Here is a 21581-nt window from a genome sequence, read left to right on the forward strand (position 1 = left end):
TCATATACGTCATCAGAGTCAGGAATTTTGTTTTTTGAGGGAGACACGAACCAATGCAACTCTCTCTACTCTTCCATTAATCTAAAACAGTGTGGTAGGCTGGTCTCCCGTAGTCCCAGTGGAATCTAACTACTATTAGCTAACTATGCCTCCAAATCAGGAGCCAGGATAGCGTGGCCTGAACACGGACATGGAGATCCTCCCTCTGCCCTCACCTGGGTCAAACTTCAGCACGTTTTTAAAGTGTCTACTCGCTTAGTTTCATGAACTTTGGGAATAATAATAGATTGAGTCATTAACCAAGGACACCAGCAAGAAAATAAATGATCACAGAGTGCTCAAAAACAATAAGCACATTAAAAACACTCCCTTCAAGTTGTTGAAAGTAAGTATGTAAAGTATGGGAAAAGAGTCTTTATAGGACTTGTTAATTCTCAAACATGTATTACAATAGATAAAATACACCTTCAAGGTTCAGACAAGTGAAGGAAGACTCCAAATCTTGGGCTCAAGGTGAGAATAACACTTACAGCGGTATATATGGAAAAATATTCTTGAACTATAGTGTGTTTAACAAAATAGTCCTTTCAAATGAATATATTTGTCCCTTATGAGCAAAATTTTTACTGCAGCCAAAAGATTTGCTGACTTAGTTGATACAGCAGACTCAGGCATATAATGGTCATTCAAAGCTTGAAATATGAGGATATCCTTCTACTGTGTTCCTACGTGGGTTTGAAGTAACCTTAGACTTAAGCTGGCACTGCCACTCAACTACCTACTTTCATATGCCAGTCAAACTTCTGAGCGATAAATAAAACATGGTATAGCAACACAATGGGATCTCATTTGTCCATAAACAGGAATGAAGTAGTGATACATGTCACAACATGGATGTGCCTTGAAAATGTTATGCCAAGTGAAAGAAGCCAGTCACAAAGGACCATTTGTTGTATGATCCCATTTATATGAAATGGTCAGAATAACAAATCCATAGAGACATAAAGTAAATTGATCAGCGGTTGCTTAGGGATAATGGAGTAAGGAAGAAATGGGGTATGACTGTTAATGGGTACAGGGTTTCTTTTGGGGGGGTGATGAAAATTTTCTAAAATTGATTGTGGAGATGGTTGCAAAACTGTGAATTTAATAAAAATCATTGAACTGCACACTTTAAATGGGTGATATAAGTAGATTTAAATGGAATGTGAATTATATCTCAATAAAGCTGTCATTTAAAAAAAATTCTGCAGTCCTCAAGTCATAATTCTTAAGCTTTTCTCATAAAAACTTTAGTTTAGCTGTCTTTAAATTAGTTACAACGTGCTATCAAGCCCCTTCCTGTTAACTATTAAGCCCCTTTCTTTTAGAAATACATTCTGAAATATTTAATGCTGAAACTACAATACTGGAGATTTGCCTTAAAATAATCCAGTGGGTGTTACCAAGGGGGAGTAGGTGTGAGTATACAGTGACCATGTAAATGTTGATAACTACTGAAGCTGGGTGACGGGTCAATGGGGGTTCTTTCTATATGTGTTGAGATTTAAAATTTTCAAAATAAAATTTTAAAGGTAGAGTGGGGTTCTTAAGACTTCCTGGTCACTTCTCTGCTGTCTCTCTAGTCCACTTACATTTTCTTTTTAAAAACATACATGTATTGAAATATTTACAGGTGTAATGATGTGATGTCTGAGATTTGTTTCAAAATAACGTGGGAAGTGAATCTGACAAATGGACTAGAGGGCACGCTGAAGCTAATTTCTACCCTGCTTAGAACACCCATCCTTCTGGAGTTATCAGAACACATAGAGGGAATTCCCTGGTGGTGCAGCGGTTAGGACTCTGCGCTTTCACTGCCAAGAGCCCGGGGAACTAAGATCCCACAAGCTGCCCGGTGCTGCCCAAAAAAAAGAACACATAGAGCCGGCAGCAGAGCCAGAAAGAGGTACAGGAGATAAAACAACTGTTAGAGCTGGGTGAGGGGTATATGAAGATTCATTGTACAGTGTCTGAATAAATTTAAAATTTTCCATAAAGCAGAGTTTAAAAAAAACCATCTCTCTCACATACATAAACTCAAAAGGTATGCTACTGCTGAGACTTTTTTCCTGCAACACCAGGAGAGTCATGGGGCTTGACGCCATTCTCAAATCCTATTTAGTTGCTCTGGACATGTACTATCTGTCGGTTCTGTTGTCACTTTGCAAATTCTGAGGACAACCTCAAAAACAGGCCACAACAAATAAGAATAACAAACAGTTGCAAGTTTGCGTATAGAGTTGGGGGCACAGTGTGGGAAAAGGACCCTGTGGAAGAGACTTAGTTCCAAATCACTCATTCTTTCCCAGCTCTGGTTTACTGGGTCCCACAGACAAGGATGTGCCCAGCCAGCAGGCCCAAGTTAGCAGCCTTTATCTTCTGGTTGATTCCTCTTTTTTTTTTTCTTTTTTAATAGTTCATCAAATCTAACTATGGCTTGACTGACATCTAAAGTGTATTTACCTCTGAAATAATTCACAATAGTACACTGATTTAGGGGTTTAATTTTAGGAGAGAAAAAAATAGTTTTCAATAATCCTAAACTAGCTATCTTTGAGAAGACAAGAGATTATGATTTTACAAAGAGCAAATCCCTAAAAATGTATGCAAGAGTCACTTCTGCCCCATGGTATTTAGAGAAATAAAATGCAGCCACCATTTGGCTGAATTTAGTCTGACAAGCGGACTAAGGAGCATAACGGATCTAATCCCTACCCTGTTGGGAATACTCCTCTTTCTGAAGTTTTAAAGGACTCCCAGAGGCCAGTGGGAGAGCCCAAGGGTAGGGCCAGGAGGGTGGGATTCCTTTTACACGATGCACAGATTGTGAATTCCACCCACCACAGTAAGATCATCCAGCATTAAAGTATTTCAAAAAGAACAAACTGGCATCAGTTTAAGTATAAAATGCCAGGCCAGGCTCTAGGTACCTAATGTTCTTACAGTTCTTTCAAACAATTACTTTGGGTTCAATTAGTTCTCCCTATATTCTTAAAATTTGGTCTTGAATCTGGGTTTGTGTGGACCTGCAAGGCCAATTTTCAGCCATTCAAAATATACATTCATTACAGATCTTAGTAAAAACTATAGGCATTGCCAGGCTTTTAGATTTAGTTTAGAGAAAGGTCGTTTACTTTAAATATTCATCTTCCACAATCATTCCACGAAAACCTATTTCCAGGTCTCTCAATCCTCAGCAAACCTCAAGACGCAGGATGCCTTGGAAGCTGTGAAATCGTTAGGAGGCAGGGACGAGCAGCCACCAGTTTCCATAAACGCTCGAGGGCAGCAGCCTTTTGCCCCAGAACACCCTTCCTGTCCGAGGAGGCAGGGCCGGTAGGGCCTGTAACGGAGCGGGGCAGACATCTCCGGCTAGTTGGGACTTCGGCAAGCTCATCCACGATGGGTTCGGGTTCTGGAGAATTAAATTCTGCCCATCAGTCTGCGTGGCTCCAGGAACCTAGTGCGGGCTTAGGGCCCTCCTTTAATGACCAAGTACGTGGGTGCGTTCACACACCCTGTTATTACCTCCTGAACTCGTCCCCAGATACAGTGGAGCTAGCCTACACCAGACACTTAACATTTACTTGTGCCTTAGTCCGGAATAAAAACAAGTGACGTGCGCCAACCTGTCACTTCATCCATCCCACAAATACTCCTACTATGTGCCAGGCACTGTTGATACATCAGTGAACAAAACAGATCAAGATCCTTGCCCTCCCCGTGCGGACGTTGTCAGCAAGTAAATACTCAATAGCTGAAAGAAGTTTATTCATTTTCTTCCCGCTTTTTTGTCACCCACCCCCATCCTTCCAATCTCCCAAAGAGCCGGAAATCGGGTTGATTCTATTAGTTTGACAGGAACAACAAAACCCTTTAGCCTACAAGGAACAGACACTGTCCAGGTGCAACCCAATTCACCCCAGAATTCCTCTCTCTCTTACCCCTTTATTTTTCCCCAGCCTCAACGCCTCCAAAAACTTCAACTGGCCTGAAGGGCTGTGCTCCCGAAGGATCAATCACGGGGCAGTGGAGGCGAACGGCCTGAGCCCCCCTGCTCCCCGGGTGGGCCCTGCCGAAGTGAGCGGGGCACGCGCGGCACTCACCGAAGAGCCGGCCCAGAACGGGCACGAGTTCTTCACCTGCGGGGAGCTGCTCAGCGACAGCGCCCCGAAGCTGAGTGCCACCATACAGCAGCCCAGGATCAGCTGCAGCAGACCGAGCGACAACAGCGGGCGAGCGGGCAGCAGCGCCGATCCCGGGGCCGCGGCGGCGGCGGCGGCCCGGCGGGAGGAGAGCGCGGGCGGCGGGGCCAGCACCCCGGCGGCGGCGGCGGTGGCCGCGCAGCGAGGCCGCGCCGGGGGCTGCAGCGCGGCCCGGGGCCAGCGCGGCCGTAGCGGGGGCAGCGGCGGCTCCTGGGCGGCGGCCGCCGCGGTGCCCGGGCCCCCGGCCTGCGGCCCGCCCGAGAGCCCAGCCACAGGGCAGCAGGAGCCCGGGAGCACCACGGGCAGGGACATGGACGGGCGGGGAAGGAGCGGCCGGTGGCGGCGGTAAGAGGACGCGGAGCGGAGCCGCGGGCGCCGCGCACTGGGCAAGAGGGCGGGCTCCGAGGCCCAGGGGGAGGGAAGGAAATACGCACGGCGCAACCACTTGCTGCTGCTGCTGCCGCCGCCGCCGCTGCCGCCGCCCCGACTCCCGCCGGCCGCACCCACCTGCCAGCCGGCGGGTCCGCCTCCGGCCGCCCGGGTGCGCCCCACTCCCACCCGGGCACACCCACGCGCGCCCTTCGCTCACGCCGCGCAGCGCCGCCACCCTTTGGGGTCCGGCCGAACCCACGCTCGCTCCCCGGTCTCCAGGAAAGGTGCCCTGCCCCAATATTTAAAATTGGTCCCTCGGGCTAGGAGGGAACGGCAGTCTGGGCGCGGAGGTACAGGCAGCCGACGGTCTGAGACTGTCCCCACCCGCCAAGCTGGGGCGGGACAGGAGCGTCGCCGAAGCGCTGTGGACCCTCGGCCCCTTCAGGTCCAGCCCAGAGAGCGACTCTGGCAACCTTTAATACGAAGGGAGCCTGGCTTTAAACTTTTTCCCCCGGGGAGGGAGGGTGGCAGGAAGATGAGGCGTGGCGGTGGGGGGGGGGGGAGTGCTTTCCCTGCACCAGAGTAGGAGCGAGCAGGAGCCCAAGGTTACCTTGGAAGTATCCCGCCTCCAGAAAGAAAGAAGCGGGGGCGGCCCGGAGCGCGTGGCAAGGGTTACACTCTGTGGCCGACTCATCTTGACTCATGAGCTGTATTAGGCATCACCTGGTAGAATGTAGAATCCCAAACTTCCAAAGAAACAGCCTAATAAAAACATAATCTGTTTTTGGTAATTTATAAGATATATTTAGAGCTTAAAAAACTGACTCGCCTTTGTAAAATGATTTTACCTAATAGTCTACCCTTCCCTCGGAAGAATTCTTATGTGTTGAAAGTGTTCGTATACATAAAATGATCATAATAGTTTTTTTTTTTTTCCCCAGGTTAAGAACCAGAGCAGTGTCGCTTTGCAGTAAGACAGCCTTTGTATTAGGCTTCTCATTTTATCAGTAAGGTGAGGGTATTTTATATCCTCCTGTCCAATAAACCAAAGGAAATGTGTATCCGTTTTTATGCTCTGCTTGCAAAGGCTATATTTATTTTGGTCATTACTTACTTCAGCCCGCAGTGTGATGCACTGCCAATGTGCATGTGTGTTTACATGTACACTTTTTGAATAATTAAAGCACCTGTGACAGGGAGATCATTTCGGTGCTTTGTGACCACCTAGAGGGGTGAGATAGGGAGGGTGGTAGGGAGATAGATGCAAGAGGGAGGGGATATGGGGATATATGTATACATATAGCTGATTCACTTTGTTATACAGCAGAAACCAACACAACATTGTAAAGCAATTATACTCCAATAAAAATGTTAAAAAATAAAATAAATAAAGCACCTGTGATTAATAGTACCAAGGACTTCTTTTACAAACTCCTCTTGAAAATAAACTTCAAATCCTGGAGAAAAAAATGGACCTGTCTTTTAAAATAAACATTTGAAGTATGTTGTTTCATGCACTTTAAAACATTTTACAGTACATATTCTTAAATGGCAGGTGATGTTAAACTGAAAGCTTCTTGTGTGCTAGTTTGTACATTTTATTTTATGCACAAGCTTAAAGGTATTTAATTTTTAAGATTCTACTATATTGTGAAATATAAAAAAGTCTGATTGAGTCTTGGGAAATTCTCTCAGCTTAAATCTATTCCTGTGGTCAGTCCCTGACACCTGAAATATACTGTCAAAAATGTATTATTGGGCTTCCTTGGTGGCGCAGTGGTTGAGAGTCCGCCTGCCGATGCAGGGGACACGGGTTCGTGCCCCGGTCCGGGAATATCCCACATGCTGTGGAGCGGCTAGGCCCATGAGCCATGGCCGCTGAGCCTGCGCGTCCGGAGCCTGTGCTCCGCAACGGGAGAGGCCACAACAGTGAGAGGCCCGCGTACCGCAAAAAAAAAAAAAAAAAAAATGTATTCTTTGGGTCTGGGTAAGTTGGTGCTAGAAGTCAGATATCCTCTTCCGTTGGATGGTTAATGGCTGGAAAGGGAGAGCTCCAGGGGAGCTGATAACCATCTGCTTCTTGCTGTGGGTGACAGTTACATGAGTGAGACTCATTTTGAGAAAATTTATGGAGTTACATTTTGTGCAGTTCTCTGCATTTTATATTTAAACACTTTAAAGTATTTCTAAGTCCTTTCTTCTTAAATTTTTTGTCTATTTCCCTATACAGAAACGATGATAGCCGAGGGTAACTTAAATCCATAGATAGTTTTATCCAATAGCTTTACTTATTTTTTCAGGCCACTAAACGTTTTTCAAAGCTTCTAATTAAGAGTTGTTGTGCAGTAATTTTATTTTATGTTGTTGTTATTGGCCACATTTATAGCTGTGAAGATTCTTTTTCATAAACACAAATCCATAAAAAATTGCTCCAACCTTTAAGATTATACCAAATAGCACTCTTGAGTATTTGAGCTTTGACTTTTATAACCCAGGCTTGACTCTTTGCATCTGCCAAGCAGTTGCTTACAGTAAGTCCTTATTTATACGTGATCAAGCTGAGTTGTATGTAACTAAATTCTTATATGATGATTCAGAGCCATTGATTTCAGGTTGGCTTTAAAAAATTAAGTGAGGATTTTGGAAAACAGTCTGGCAGTTCCTCAAAAAGTTAAACATAGTATTATCATTTGACCCAGTAATTCCACTCCTAGGTGTATACCCAAGAGAAGTGAAAACGTATCCACATAAAAGCTTGGACACAATTAGCTTTATTCGCAATAGCCCAAAAGGTGGAAGCAACCCAAATGTGGATGAATGAATAAACAAAATGTGGTATTATGGATGAATTTGTTTATCCTGCATAAACAAAATGCAGGATAGCCATGCAATCGAGTATTTTCAGCAATAAAAAAGGGTGAAGTAGTGGAACATGCTACGACGTGAATGAACCTTGAAAACATCACGCTAAGTGAAAGAAGATCGTCACAAAATACCATATATTATATGATTCCATTTATATGAAATCTCCAGAGCAGACAAATCCGTAGAGAAAGAAAGTAGATTAATGGTTGCTTAGGGATGGGGGCAGAGGGGGTGTGTTAGAGGATTGAATTGGGGGAGGGTTATAGCTAAAGGCTCAGTTTACTTTTTCAGGTGAAAAGAATCCAAAATCTATTATGATGATGATTGCATAACTTTGTGCATATACTAAAAACCATTGAATCGAACACTTTAAATGGGTGAATTGTATCTCAATAAAGATTACATGTGAATCTATATGACTCAATAAAGCCCTTACCAAAAAATATTAAAAGTAATTAAAGAAGAACACATGGAAAATTTGACCAGGCATCTCATTATGTAGGTGAAAGTTCAAGGAAACAACGATTGTAGTGTATTGTTGGGTGGAACCCAGCTGCCAGCTTTCCTCGATATCAAAGCCAAATCCGAGGAGGAGAAATTTCCATCAACTCTTCCCTTCCCTCTACCTCATTTTCCACTCCCCGAACTCAAAGACTTTACCTCCCAGGAATTCAGGTTCTCTCACTCAGGTTACGCTGGGCACTTTAACACAAACTCTTCAGTTCTTCCCACCATTTCTCAGAAGCCCCAACGTGTCAGCTAATTACAGGAGGTTATTCCCCGTTAGAGTGAGAGCCGTTGCAGAAACTCCTCAAAACTTGTTCCCTGGCAACCTGCCTCCAGTGCTTGCATTTTACGAGAAGAGCTTCTCTGAGTAAGGCAGAATGGAATCTAGAAGTCCTCATTCAGCATGGCTACTCTGGAGCAGCTTCGCAGAGTTTGGTCCAAGGACTAAATAACCACTCCGGAAGCAGGTCAAAATGCAGGTTCATGGGCTTACTCCTCCTGCATGGAATCTGACACTCTGGAGAGGATGGGGAGCCTACATTTTAACAAATTTTTAAAAAATGTTAATGGATGGTAGTAGCCAGACTCGAGAATCTTTACATGGGGATTTTTACATGGGAAGGGACTAAGAAGTAGCAAATTAGCTGGAAGGGGAAGACAGAGGATTTGGCTTGAAGACAAACTGAGATGTAAATATGTTGGAGGGAGGAGTCTGGCTGGTCCCCAGGCAGACACTGCTGCTCAGGTGATTCTAATGCACAGGAAGGGCTTAGACCACTGGGTTCTAATGGAAAGGGGACTGTATTAGGAGCCAGACATCCAGGGCCCTAGCCCCTCCTCCACTCTGTGATCTTTAGCAGCATCAAGCTTCTCTAGCCTCAACTGCTTCATCTGTCAAGTGCAAATTTGTGATGCTTCATCCGCCTGAGGCTGGACCATGTCATCACATGGAATCCCCAAGGCCTGCATTTTGAAATCAAGCCATTCTCATCACCATGATTTGTCAGGTCACCAGTAAGAGAGCAGAGACCAAGAAAAGCAGGTGAATTGGGGTGCAGAATGGTAAACTTTCAGACCCAAAATACCCAGGCAAAATGAAAAGTCCTTCATTCTAAACTTTAAGGCCTCCAGTTCCATGGTCTCCTGGTTTTCCACGAGGTACAATTTTGTACAAGGATTGTGTCCAGGAAATGGAATGGCAACTTCCATAATAACAATTCACTTCGCAAGGAAAGAGCTATGGAATTTTTTTTTTTTAATTGAGAGAGAGAGAAAGGAAGAAAAGAAAGTAACCCTGAGCAGAGCTGGACAAACCAGGCACCCCATTTTTCTGAAATAATGGTGCAGACTGGTTGTAAGGATTTCTAACGCCACCGGCCCCAAGACAGACTTATTTGTTAAACGGGAAGGGCTGCAGCCATACTTTTCACATTGCTGAAATTAAATACTGAAGAGCTTCTTATAACGCAAATCTCACAAAATACAATTCAAGTCAACTGCCGTAAAAATTATTTATGGCTTATAACTTTCTAAGGGAGATAAGCTACACAAATATATGTAATAAAATGTGTTTTATAAGTGTGTGTGTGAGAGAGAACTTGTGTATTTGTGTGGGTGTGTGTGTGTAAAACCTTGTAATACCAGAGCTTCCTGCAGGTTCAAGTTTCTGTATAAGTCAAAGCTGTAATTAATTCATCTTTGAGTGGAGACCATCCCTTTGTTTTAAAGAAATCTCTTGAACAAGACTTTTAGTTATGCAAATGTGAAGCCTAGAACTTTTAGGAACAAAGATGTTTAGGAAAATGCTGTAGGATAACAAGGTAGGCTGTGTTTGCCAGATGTGAGCAGACTTCATATCCTCCACTAAGGGGCTCTTGGTCTGGGGTGATTGTCAGACTCACTAGGGGAGCTTAAAAAATATATCCAACTTGTCCCTCACCTATTCCACTCATCCCACGTCCCCCCTTCCCCCCTGGAACCACCTCTGTATAGAAGAGGAGATAAAGAGATACATAATTCCTGGGATTTCCCTGGCGATCCAGTGGTTAAGACTCCATGTTCCCAATGCCAGGGGGATGGGTTCGAGCCCTAATCGAGGAAATAAGATCCCACATGCCACACAGCGTGGCCAAAAAAAAAAGAGGTACACACTTCCAGTTATAAAATAAATAAATCACAGGGACTCTAATGTACAGCACAGGCAATAGAGTCAATAATATTGTGATAACTTTGTACGGTGACAGATGATAACTAGACTTATCATGGTGATCATTTTGTAATGTATAAAAATATTGAATCACTGGGCTTCCCTGGTGGCGCAGTGGTTGAGAGTCCGCCTGCCGATGCAGGGGACACGGGTTCGTGCCCCAGTCCGGGAAGATCCCACATGCTGCGGAGTGGCTAGGCCCGTGAGCCATGGCCACTGAGCCTGTGCATCTGGAGCCTGTGCTCCGCGACGGGAGAGGCCACAACAGTGAGAGGCCCACGTACCGCCAAAAAAAAAAAAAAAAAAAAAAAAAATATTGAATCACTATGTTGTACACTTGAAACTAATATAATATTATGAGTCAATTGTACTTCAATAAAAACAAAAAAGAAATAATTAATTATATATATATAATTTCTAAGCCCCCAGTTGCTGAGATACTGATTTATGAGGTGTGTGTTGGGGTGAGGCCCAAGCATATTTATTTAGTAAAAGTTCCCCAGAGGTTGGAGATGCCCTCAAAAGCTATGTCTCAGAGACCAATATACCTTTCCATCTGTGTGCGTGTGTATGTGCATGTTTTCTTCTTTCTAGCAACTATTCACAGAAGACAAAACCTCGGGCCCCCAAAGAGAGTCAGAGGATGGGCATTCCTGCCCATCAAACCAGAGGAGAGAGGACGAGAGGGATTTGGCCTGGGCTTGGTATGGCCCATGTAGACGGAGCTGTGGATGTCCCCACATATTGGGTTTTTCAAGACTGACTACCTATGGGAAATGTACAGATTCACTGGATTTAAAATGCGTTAGCCATTGACCTACTGAAGACCACTTGGTCATCCAGGGAGAAAGAGGTGGGGTCTCCCCCGCATGGAGAGGGCACAACTGCTGTCAGTCATCCTGTGAGAGGATGTACCTGGGACAGGAACTGAGAATGAGGAACGTGGAGCTTAAGATGCAGGAAAAGGAGCAACCTTGTGCTTTCTCTGAACCTCCTCATAACACTAGCTACTGGTCTTGGCAGTCTGCTCTGACCAGGCTTTGTGTGCGTTATTTGGAATACTCACATCTCTATGAGGTAGCTCCTTAGCTGAACTGAGCCAAAAAAGAAGAGGAAGAAACGAAAGGAAAACTATTCATCTTTGGGCCTCTTGTGCTCGTAGTCACTGTTTGTCTCTCAACAGTCCATAGCACGAGAATAAAGTTGCTCTCCATGAAATGGTATGATACTGAATCACTCTCGCACCTCTTCTGATTTGAGAAACAGGCTGCCCTTGATAGCAGATGTGAGTTCTGCGCATCTGAAAGCCTCTCACACGCTCGCTTGCACATCTTGCTCTGATTTTATAAATTGGTATCTTGACATACATCAGTCTCTTATCCCAGGCTCATTTTTACTTTGGGGCTTTTAAACGTGCTGTTCCCTCTGCCAAAAATACTGTTGCATGCTTACCTCCTTGGCGCTCAGCCTACCTAACATTTTCCCAGGACACTCCTACTCACCCCCAGTTACAGACTGGAGCTCCTGTGCTCTGGAAAGTTGTCCTCGACACCCCCACGAGGCCCCCCAGAGGCCAGGTAAGGTGAGCCTGCTTGGTGCTTTCTTTCACTCTCTACTTCCCAGCATGGTCTTCGCCACACCCTATTGTGATTGCCTGACATCTTGTCTAGATTCCTGTCTAGACTCTGCACGTGGGAGACACTCCAGAAAGGTAGCTCATATTTTTGTGGCATCGTCAAGACAGGATCATTTTTGAAACACGGGAGGACTTCGGTTTCTGCTCAGCACTGGCAGTGATTACCAAATGAAGAGCCAGCCATGTGTGCCCTTCTTGCCAGCTCTCAAGACTAAGTCCACCCAGACCATCTACTAAGTAGTAGGTTTGGCTATGAAGGAGTTGGCTGTGTATTTGTTCAGATTCTTTCCACCAAAGCTCAACAGGCTAATCCATACCAGTTTGACTAGAAAGGAGATGTAAGGGCTTCCCTGGTGGAACAGTGGTTAAGAATCCGCCTGCCAATGCAGGGGACATGGGTTCGAGCCCTGGTCCGGGAAGATCCCACATGCCACGGAACAGCTGGGCCTGTGTACCACAACTACTGAGCCTGCACTCTAGAGCCCGCGAGCCACAACTACTGAGCTCACATGCCGCAACTACTGAGGCCCACGCACCTAGAGCCCGTGCTCCGCAATGAGAGAAGCCACTGCAATGAGAGGCCCGCGCACTGCAGCAAAGAGTAGCCCCCGCTCGCTGCAACTAGAGAAAGCCCGCATGCAGCAACGAAGACCCAACACAGCCAAAAATAAATATAAAAAAAAACGTTTTTAAGCAACAATCTGATCTTCCAAGAGGGCTTGACCTAGATGACTCACTCAATAGAACAGGTCTCCTGATCCCCAGCTCAGAGCTGTTTCTATTATGTTACACTGAGGTACTGGGTCAATGTTGTACACATGGGGGACACAAGTTCTGTTCCAACCCAGGCAGCATGGTGACTCTGGGTTTATATAGTCATCCTCAAACCTGGACACATTATGTGGCATGAAGTCCCTTGGGACACCCCTGATGACTCAGTGGCAGTGTGGTTTGATGAAGGAGCTCAGGATGGCAAATCTAGACATCTTGGTCTTATTGGCCTCCTTACTGCACCAGGGCCTTTGCACTTGCTGTTCTATCTGGAATGCTCTTCTCCCGGAAGTGTCTTGTTCCCTTATTGTAGTCACTTTTTAGGGAAATCATCCCTGACCTTCGTATCAAATGTGGCACTTCCCCTCCTCCTTCACTCCCTATCTTCATATTCTGGATTTATTCCTGGTACTTAACACCATCTGGCATTACATTGTTTATTATCTCCATGGAGATATGACAAATGTAAGCTCCACGAGGGATTTTGTGTGGAATAAGCCTATATTCTCACCTCCTAGAGCAGTGCCTGGTAAACAGGAATCAATAAACTTTTATTGAATGAATGAATGAGTAATCTTTGCTTTTTCTCTCACTTGCTGTGTGATCTTAGACAAGTCACATCACCTCAATGAGCTTCAGTCTTTTCCATTAACGAGGGATGGGAGAGAGATGGGGCGGGATTTAGACTGGATCATGTACAAGGTTCTTTCCAGCTCTGACATATAATTCTAAATGCAAGCATATAGAATTTCTCTCTTCTCCAGGTGCCTTGGTCTCCTTTGAAGAGGAATATCCTGATTATGAATCATCTCAATGGGAAACTACAAAGAAAGGTGTGTGTGTGTGTGTGTGTGTGTGTGTGTAAATGAAGCTGAAAGACAGGCCAGGGCCCCACAGCCCTGGTGTCAGGCTACCTGCCACCCACATATCAGGTGTCCCACTTGTGGCTATGTTATGTGTCAGCCTCAGAACGTAGCTCAGAGAGCAGGAGCTGTGCCCCTCTTCAACTCATAGCCTTTGCAGCTTAGAATATGACTAAGGATGAGCTTGGCTATGACAGACCTCTGAGGGGACTGATGTAACTAACAACCAAACCATCTTTGCTGGGATGGAGTGGGTGAGTGGAGACCTAAAGTGGGAGTAGGGTGGGAGGCAGTGGTGCCTGGTTTTCAGTGTTCTTGGAAGTGTGGATGGATGCAGCCTGGGGAAAACCTCTGAGGACCCCAGAGGTCACTGATAATGGGCCTTATAAACAGAGACCCCCAATGGCAACATGCACTGGGGGGGGGGGGTGTAGACGCTGCACTTAACCAGAGTTAAACCTGAAATAGCTCCAGGAAGCAGTGGGCTATGGAGCAACCTTGCAGGATACCAAGAATCAGAAAGAGTGAGAAGACAGACACTGGACACTCATACGTCTCACGTTTGTGCAGATCTTTCAGTCACATCATCTCATAATACACCAACAACCATGCTGGGTAGTAAATTTTCACTCTTTAAATAGATGAAGAACTTGAGGTTCAGAGATATAGAGGGATTTCCTTCAAGTCAAACTGCAAAGTCAAAGGAAAAACCTAGGCCTCTGACTTTTAATTCAGTCTCTTTCCCGGTATACCACAGCAATATTTTGTGCACCACATTACAGATGATTCAGAAAACATGGGAGAGGGCCCACAAAGAGCTGAATTAAGGAAGCATCTTCAATTCTCTCTGTCCTCATTTCCAGGGACTGTTCTTTGCTTTACCACAACCATGCGTTCCCAGTCAGGGCTGCCTTGTTCTTGCCTGACTCCACCCCCATCTGCAGATTGGGTATGGGGCAGGCACCTGATCTGAGGGGACCCTCCCAGCACCGCCCTTCAGGACCACAATTGGTTGGTCCATTTCAATAGAACAACCTCATCATGGTGACTGCAAGTCAGACAAATCCATATGAAACGTCCAAATAAAAAAGTAAGCTATCCCTCTAATATTTCCTAAAAAGATGTTTGATCAAGTTCAGCATCTATTTCTCTAAGTGAAAGAAGCCAGTCACAGAAAACCATATATTAGGGCTTCCCTGGTGGCACAGTGGTTGAGAATCTGCCTGCCAATGCAAGGGACACGGGTTCGAGCCCTGGTCCAGGAAGATCCCACATGCCGCGGAGCAACTAAGTCTCTGCACCACAACTACTAGAGCCTGCGCTCTAGAGCCCGTGTACCACAACTACTGAAGCCCACGTGACACTACTACTGAAGCCCGCGTGCCTAGAGCCCGTGCTCCGCAACAAGAGAAGCCACCACAATGAGTAGCCCTTGCACCACATCGAAGAGTAGCTCCCACTCGCCGCAACTAGAGAAAGCCCGTGCACAGCAACAAAGACCCAATGCAGCCAAAAATAAATAAATAAATTTAGTTTAAAAAATTTCTTTTAAGGGGATCAAAACCATGGTATTAATACTTTGGTGTTTAGAAAGACTCTGAATAGATTTGATATCCTATATGTTTGTAATATGGAAGAGAATTTGTTCCATTAGAGTGACAGCCTTGTAACTCCAGTATAAAACATTCAATTGAATAAGTTAGACTTAAGATATTATGTTGAAATCCTACCAAGTTCAGGCACAGAACTGGAACACTTATGAGAATTTTAGGTTTCCCTTATTTATAAGGCTAATTTACTGCATTTCTAAGAGTTATTTAACTCTTCAGGAAGATTGGCTTGTTTGGTCAAGCAATTAAAATACTTTAAAAGAAAATCAAATACATTAAATTGATAAAGGATGTTTGAAACGTTGAAACAGTTTCATTAACTGAGTTTTCAAACAGACCAAATGATATTTAAAGCACTTAAAAAGTGATTAACAACTGCAAGATGATAAGTAGAATTAAAAGTTCTGCAAGAACTAGAGCTATAATACATTGAGAACAACTTGTTTAAACCCAAAGTAAACTTCTGAAGAGTCTTTTTTACAAATAAAACCCACCCTCAGTGTTACCAGAAAGCTTGTGCTGACTGTCCAGAGGGGCACATGACCCCAAGTGGCCAATCAGAGATCTTACCTAGAAGTTTTTCAAACTGGAACTGGGGAAAAAGAAGAGTCTCTGGTGTGAGCTTGGAGTCCAGGGTCTTGTGAGCTGCCCATAGTCTTTTTTTGCTGTACGCGGGCCTCTCACTGCTGTGGCCTCTCCCGTTGCGGAGCACAGGCTCCGGACGCGCAGGCTCAGCGGCCATGGCTCATGGGCCCAGCCGCTCCGCGGCATATGGGATCTTCCCAGACCGGGGCACGAACCCGTGTCCCCTGCATCGGCAGGCGGACTCTCAACCACTGCGCCACCAGGGAAGCCCTGCCCATAGTCTTGTTGTGGGCTTTGTGGAGGAACCCAGCCTGCATGGAGAGTGGAGATGACGGGCAGAGAGAAATGGAAGTAAGACCCAGAGAAAGAGCAAGAGTGAGAGTGAGAAGAGGGGGGAAGGGTAGAGAGGAAGGGAGAGAGCAAGAGAGAGAATTGTCCTAGTGGCATTCAAGTCCTAGTTCCAGCCATTCCTCCGGACCAGCCGCACCTCAGACGTCCTGCATTCAGGGTCTTCAACTCTTCCTTCCGTCACATGAGGTACCTTGATATCTTTCCAACAAAATCGCCTTTTCTGGCTACTTTGATTTAGATTTCTCCCTCTGGCAACACAAACATTTCAATATTCCCAGGGACCTTGACAATTTCAGGTAAGAGCTGTATAGCAGGAGAACCCCAGCTCACAGAGGGAGAGTTGTGTCATAGTCAATATCACCAAGTTGTTAACAATGAAGAGCCTTGGGAAATGCTGCAATAAGGAAACGTGTATTTAAGCTGCTTGTCGTGTACGGAATATTAAACTTGCACAATACACAAAAATTACCTCATAAACCTAAGTGTAAGAGATACAACCATAAAATCCCTAAAAGAAAACATAGGAGTAAATTTTCCTGACCTGGAGTTAGGCAGTGATTTCTTAGATATGACACCGAAAGGACAAGCAACAAAAGAAAAAATAGATGAATTGCACTTCATCAAAATTTTAAAAATTTGTGCTTCAAAGGACACCATGAAGAAAATGAAAAAACAATCTGCAGATTGGGAGAAAATTTTCACAAATTATACATCTGACTGGTAGGCTAAATAACTCAATAATAACTCTTACAACTCAATAATAAAAAGACAAGGAACTCAATTTTAAAATAGGCAATGATCAGAATAAACATTACTCCAAAGAGGATATACAAACGGCCAACAAGCACATGAAAACATGCTCAACATTGGGGAAAAATCATAATGAGATACTACTTCACACCTACCAGAATGGCTAGAATAGAAAAGATAGGCAATAACAAGTGTTGGAGATAATGTGAAGAAATTACATTAAGAAAAGCTGTGAAAGAATCATATGGCATGAATGTATGTTACAGGTGCAACCCAGTTTGTTGTATAATGAAGACAGAAAATAAGCCATTACCACTTAGATAGTCCTATTCTCCCCTCTTTTATGTTAATAGCTCCTGCTGGAAGAATCCCAGAGCTAATCAGTTAGCCAGGTGGCTCTTTCTCTTTTTTTTTAAACAAAAAATTTTAAGTGAGTTATATCACCCTTCCTATTGTTTGCTCCCTCCATATAAGTGCCAAAATGTTTGGTTATGTTCTGGTCCAAATTTCACTACAACCACTAACAAAGTGCACACACAGAATTAACTGTTTCAAAATAGTTTTTTCCTTACAGCCTCACTCTTCTTGAATTTTAAATCTCTATTGAAAAGAGCCCTCCAGAGTGTCTATTTTCTGAAAACAAGCTGAAGAGCAATCACCTTGCTTTTCCGAAGAAGCCATACCGCGTTTGGTTTTTTCATTCCAAAAAAATAACGGAAAAATTTGGAGCAGGTTACATAGCAGGGAACCAAGCACTGGAATGCAAAACCTTCCTGTCTCTTGTGGAAGGCTCTTGAGTCCTTAAGTAGTTACATTCCAACATCACAAGGAAGCTGAAGAGGACAAATGCAGTGAGGAGAGGGTTAGAGGCAGCCCTGGCATTCCTCTCCAGGGAGATACCAAGTTTGGTCATGCCGTAGAGACGTTAGGGTGCTCTGCAAGAGGTGTTGCCACCGCTATAGTCCTGGAGGCTACCTGGAGGGAAACAGCGTCTTCTCCAGGTTCTAATCAGCTGCATACAATCTCCTGAAACACCCACCTGGATGCTATCCTGTTTTACTCCTCACCCTCCTTCTCCATAGAATTATAAGACAGCTCAACTTTGCTACTTCACCTAGGGACAAAGATGCAGATGGACTTTTTCCATTCTCTTTCCCACCAATCTTCCTCCCCCCTTAAAAATGGAAAACACATAGATCAAATGTCTCCCTATTTTCCTTAGTTTTTAACAGTGCGTAACTACGCTAATTACTCCCTGGGCAATCCTTCCCTCTTACCTAATTATTATCTTTATCCAGTGTTCCTATACCTGCCACAGCCTAGATCCAATTATGTCATTAAAATCTGTTTCTCCGTCTGTTGGTCTCCTCTCCTGTTTGTGAATGAGAAATAAATAAAAGTAAGGATCCTTTAAGCAAATGGTGCTGGATCAACTGGAAATCCCTGGGGAAGGGAGGAAGGAAGGAAGGAAGGAAGGAAGGGAGGGAGGGAGGGAGGGAGGGAGGGAGGAAGGAAGGAAAGAAAGAAAGAAAGAAAGAGCATTGACCTAAACCTCACACCTTATACAAAAATTAATCCAAAATAGATCACAGGTTTATATGTAATATTAGAGTTATAAATCTTTCAGAAAAAATAGGATGAAATCTTTGGAATCTAGATCTTGGTAAAGACTTACTAGTTCTGACACCAATCATACAATATTGAAAATTGGACCTCATCAAAATTAAAAACTTTTGCAAAAAGCTGTTAAGAGGACATGAAGATAAGCTATGAATTGAGAAGAAAATTTGCAGTTGTGTATCTGACAGAGGACCGGTATCTAGAATACATAAAGAACTCTCAAAACTCAACAATGAAAAGACAAACAATCCAATTAGAAAATGAGCAGAAGACACGATGTGATGTTTCACAGAAGAGGATATATACATGACCAATAAACACATGAGAAGGACAGACAAACTGACCACAATATAAATTACCACGAGGTGTTTTGCAGCACGGGAGAGGAAGGATTGGACAGAAAGTGTCAAAATACTTTAGGAAATTAAAGTCACATATCAAAGAGGTAACATCAGAAAGATGGTAGACTAGGAGGTCCCAGACCTCATTTCCCCAGAAAAACCAAGATTTAACAGTTTTTGTATGTGATTGAAGTTCAGTTGTTATCAACTTAAAATAGATGGGTATAACTACAAGATATTTTAATGCAAGCCTCAGGATAACTACAAAGAAAAAACCTATAAACAGATACACAAAAGACAAAGAGAAAAGAATCAAAGCAAATCACTAGGAAGAACAAAACAAAACAAATAACAAAGGAAGACAACAAAAGAAGAAGAGAGGGGCAAAACAACTGCAAAAAAGATAGAAAACAGCTAACAAGATGATAATAGTAAGTCCTCATCTATTAATAATTACTTTAAACATAAATAGATTACACACCCCAATCAAAAGAATGGATGAATGGACTAAAAAAAAAAGGATCCAGTGATGTGCTGTGTACAAGAGACTCACTTTACATTTAAGGACACACACTGGCTGAAAGTGAAAAGATGAAAAAAATATTCTCTGCAAATGATAACCAAACAAAAAAAGGGAGAAGTGGCTACACTTCGACAAAACAGACTTTAAATCAAAAGCTCTCTAGAGACAAAAAAGGCTATTATATAATGATAAAAGGGTCAATTCAACAGGAAGATATAAGAATTATAAATATATACTCACCGAACATTAGAGCACCTAAATATATAAAGCAAATATTGACAGATCTGAAGGGAGAAACTGACTACAATATGAAGATAACACATATTAACAAGAATGTGGAGAAAAAGGAACCCTTGCATAATGTTGAAGGGAATGCAAATAGTTACAGCCATAATGGAAAACAGTACGGAATTTCCTCAAAATATTAAAGTAAAACAATCTTACGATCAGCAATCCCACTTCTAGGTATATATCCAAAGAAAATGAAGTAAGTATCTTGAGGAGACATCGGCACTCCCATGCTCATTGCAACATTACTCACAATAGCCAATATATGCAGGCAATCTAAGTGTCCACTGACCAATGGACACACGTTATATATACATTGTATATATGTATATATTTTTGTATATGAATATGTGCGTACATATACTCACAATGGGCATTTTGATACACAGTATGCAGATTATATACATATATATATATACACACACATATATATCAATATATACACAATGGAATATTATTCAGCCTTAAAAAAGAAGGAAATTATGCCATTTGAGACAACATGTACAAACCTGGAGGACATTAACCATGGATGAACCTGGAGGCTAAGTGAAATAAGCCAGATACAGAAAGACAAATACTGCATGATCTCACTTATATGTGGAACCTAAAGTAGTCAAACTCATAGAGGCAGAGAGTAGAATAGTGGTTTCCAGGGGCTGGTAAGAGGGGAAATGGGGAAATAGGTCAAAAGGTACAGTCAGTTGTGCAAAATGATTAACTTCTGGAGATGTAATGTATAGCAATGTGACTATAGTTAATAACACTTCATTGTATACTTGAAATTTGCTAAGAGGATAGATCGTCAGTGTTCTCACCACACACACACCAAAAAAAAAAGGGGAAAGAGAAAGTTAAAAAAAAGAAAATGGTAAGTATGTGAGGTGATGGATGACTGTGATTGTTTCATAGTGTACACATATATCAAAACATCAAGTTGTACACCTAAATATGTACATTTACAATTTGTCAATTGTACCTCAATAAAGATGGAAAAATAATAATGTTGTATATCAAAAGCCAACTTCTGGGCTTCCCTGGTGGCGCAGTGGTTGAGAGTCCGCCTGCCGATGCAGGGGACACGGGTTCGTGCCCCGGCCCGGGAAGATCCCACATGCCGTGGAGCGGCTGGACCCGTGAACCATGGCCGCTGAGCCTGGACGTCTGGAGCCTGTGGTCCGCAACGGGAGACGCCACAACAGTGAGAGGCCCGCGTACCGCAGAAAAAAAAAAAAAAAAAAAAAAGTCAACTTTTTTTATTAAGCAAGTTAATCAGAATTGTACCTGTTTAAATATATTGAAGGTTGTGAGTACAGATTTTTAAAGTAAATATACCAAAATTTTCATGTGTTCAAATAAATGGTTTTTCTTGAAAACGGGTGGTTTTGTGAAGTTACCACAATGAAACGTTGAAGTGATGCATCCGTGCACAGAGCTGAGGTAAGTTGTTGATAAATGGAATATTTATAAATGGAATGGAATATTTATAAATATAATATTTCCTGCCACATCCATATACAAAGGATGTCACAGCCACCAATGATTGCAGCCCTCCAGCGTGAGCTGGCGAGCTGTGAGGAAACTCAGGGCTGAAAAGAATACCTGCCATCTAGCAGCCATCAGACTGCAGCCACTCCCTGCGGCGAGCCCTGAGGAAACTCAGGGTGTGAAAATACAGGCCCCAGATAGCTGAGGTGCATATCAAAGGAATGATTTCAGTGAGCCCAGAGTCTTGCATTTCCCATACCTTGAAAAGCGCTAAATTCCTTAACTTGAGATACCTGGTTTTCTTTATTTAACAATAATCTTTTGTTGTTCCCAATTACCTGCTCTTTGTTGCAAAACTCCTATATATCCTGGTTCCTCCCCTCGCCTCCTGGGAGCAGTTTCTCAGAGTCATGTGAAACAGTCTCCCGGGCTGCAGTCCTCATTTTGCCCCAAATAAAACTGAACTTGCAACTCTCACGTTGTGTATGTTTTTTTTTTAAGTCAACATCGTGTACAGACTCATCTGCACAACTCCCTCCTGGCCACCCCCAATCCTCCCTT

At 43.5% G+C, this 21581-nt stretch overlaps 1 protein-coding gene across 3 annotated transcripts in view; it reads right to left on the reverse strand.

The window, feature by feature from the left end:
- The window catches only part of ENTREP1 (endosomal transmembrane epsin interactor 1), a 60650-nt gene extending 56076 nt beyond the window's left edge, over positions 1-4574 (reverse strand). For all 3 annotated transcript variants that reach the window (XM_067744217.1, XM_067744216.1, XM_067744218.1), the window contains exon 1: positions 4149-4574. In XM_067744217.1, coding sequence (XP_067600318.1) covers positions 4149-4559 — 411 coding nt within the window. In that variant the 5' untranslated portion in view covers positions 4560-4574. The remainder of the gene's footprint in view (positions 1-4148) is intronic.
- Between the last annotated feature and the right edge of the window lie 17007 nt (positions 4575-21581).

Source organism: Pseudorca crassidens, chromosome 7, assembly GCF_039906515.1.
Source record: "Pseudorca crassidens isolate mPseCra1 chromosome 7, mPseCra1.hap1, whole genome shotgun sequence".
In the NCBI taxonomy this organism is placed as follows: Eukaryota; Metazoa; Chordata; class Mammalia; order Artiodactyla; family Delphinidae; genus Pseudorca; species Pseudorca crassidens.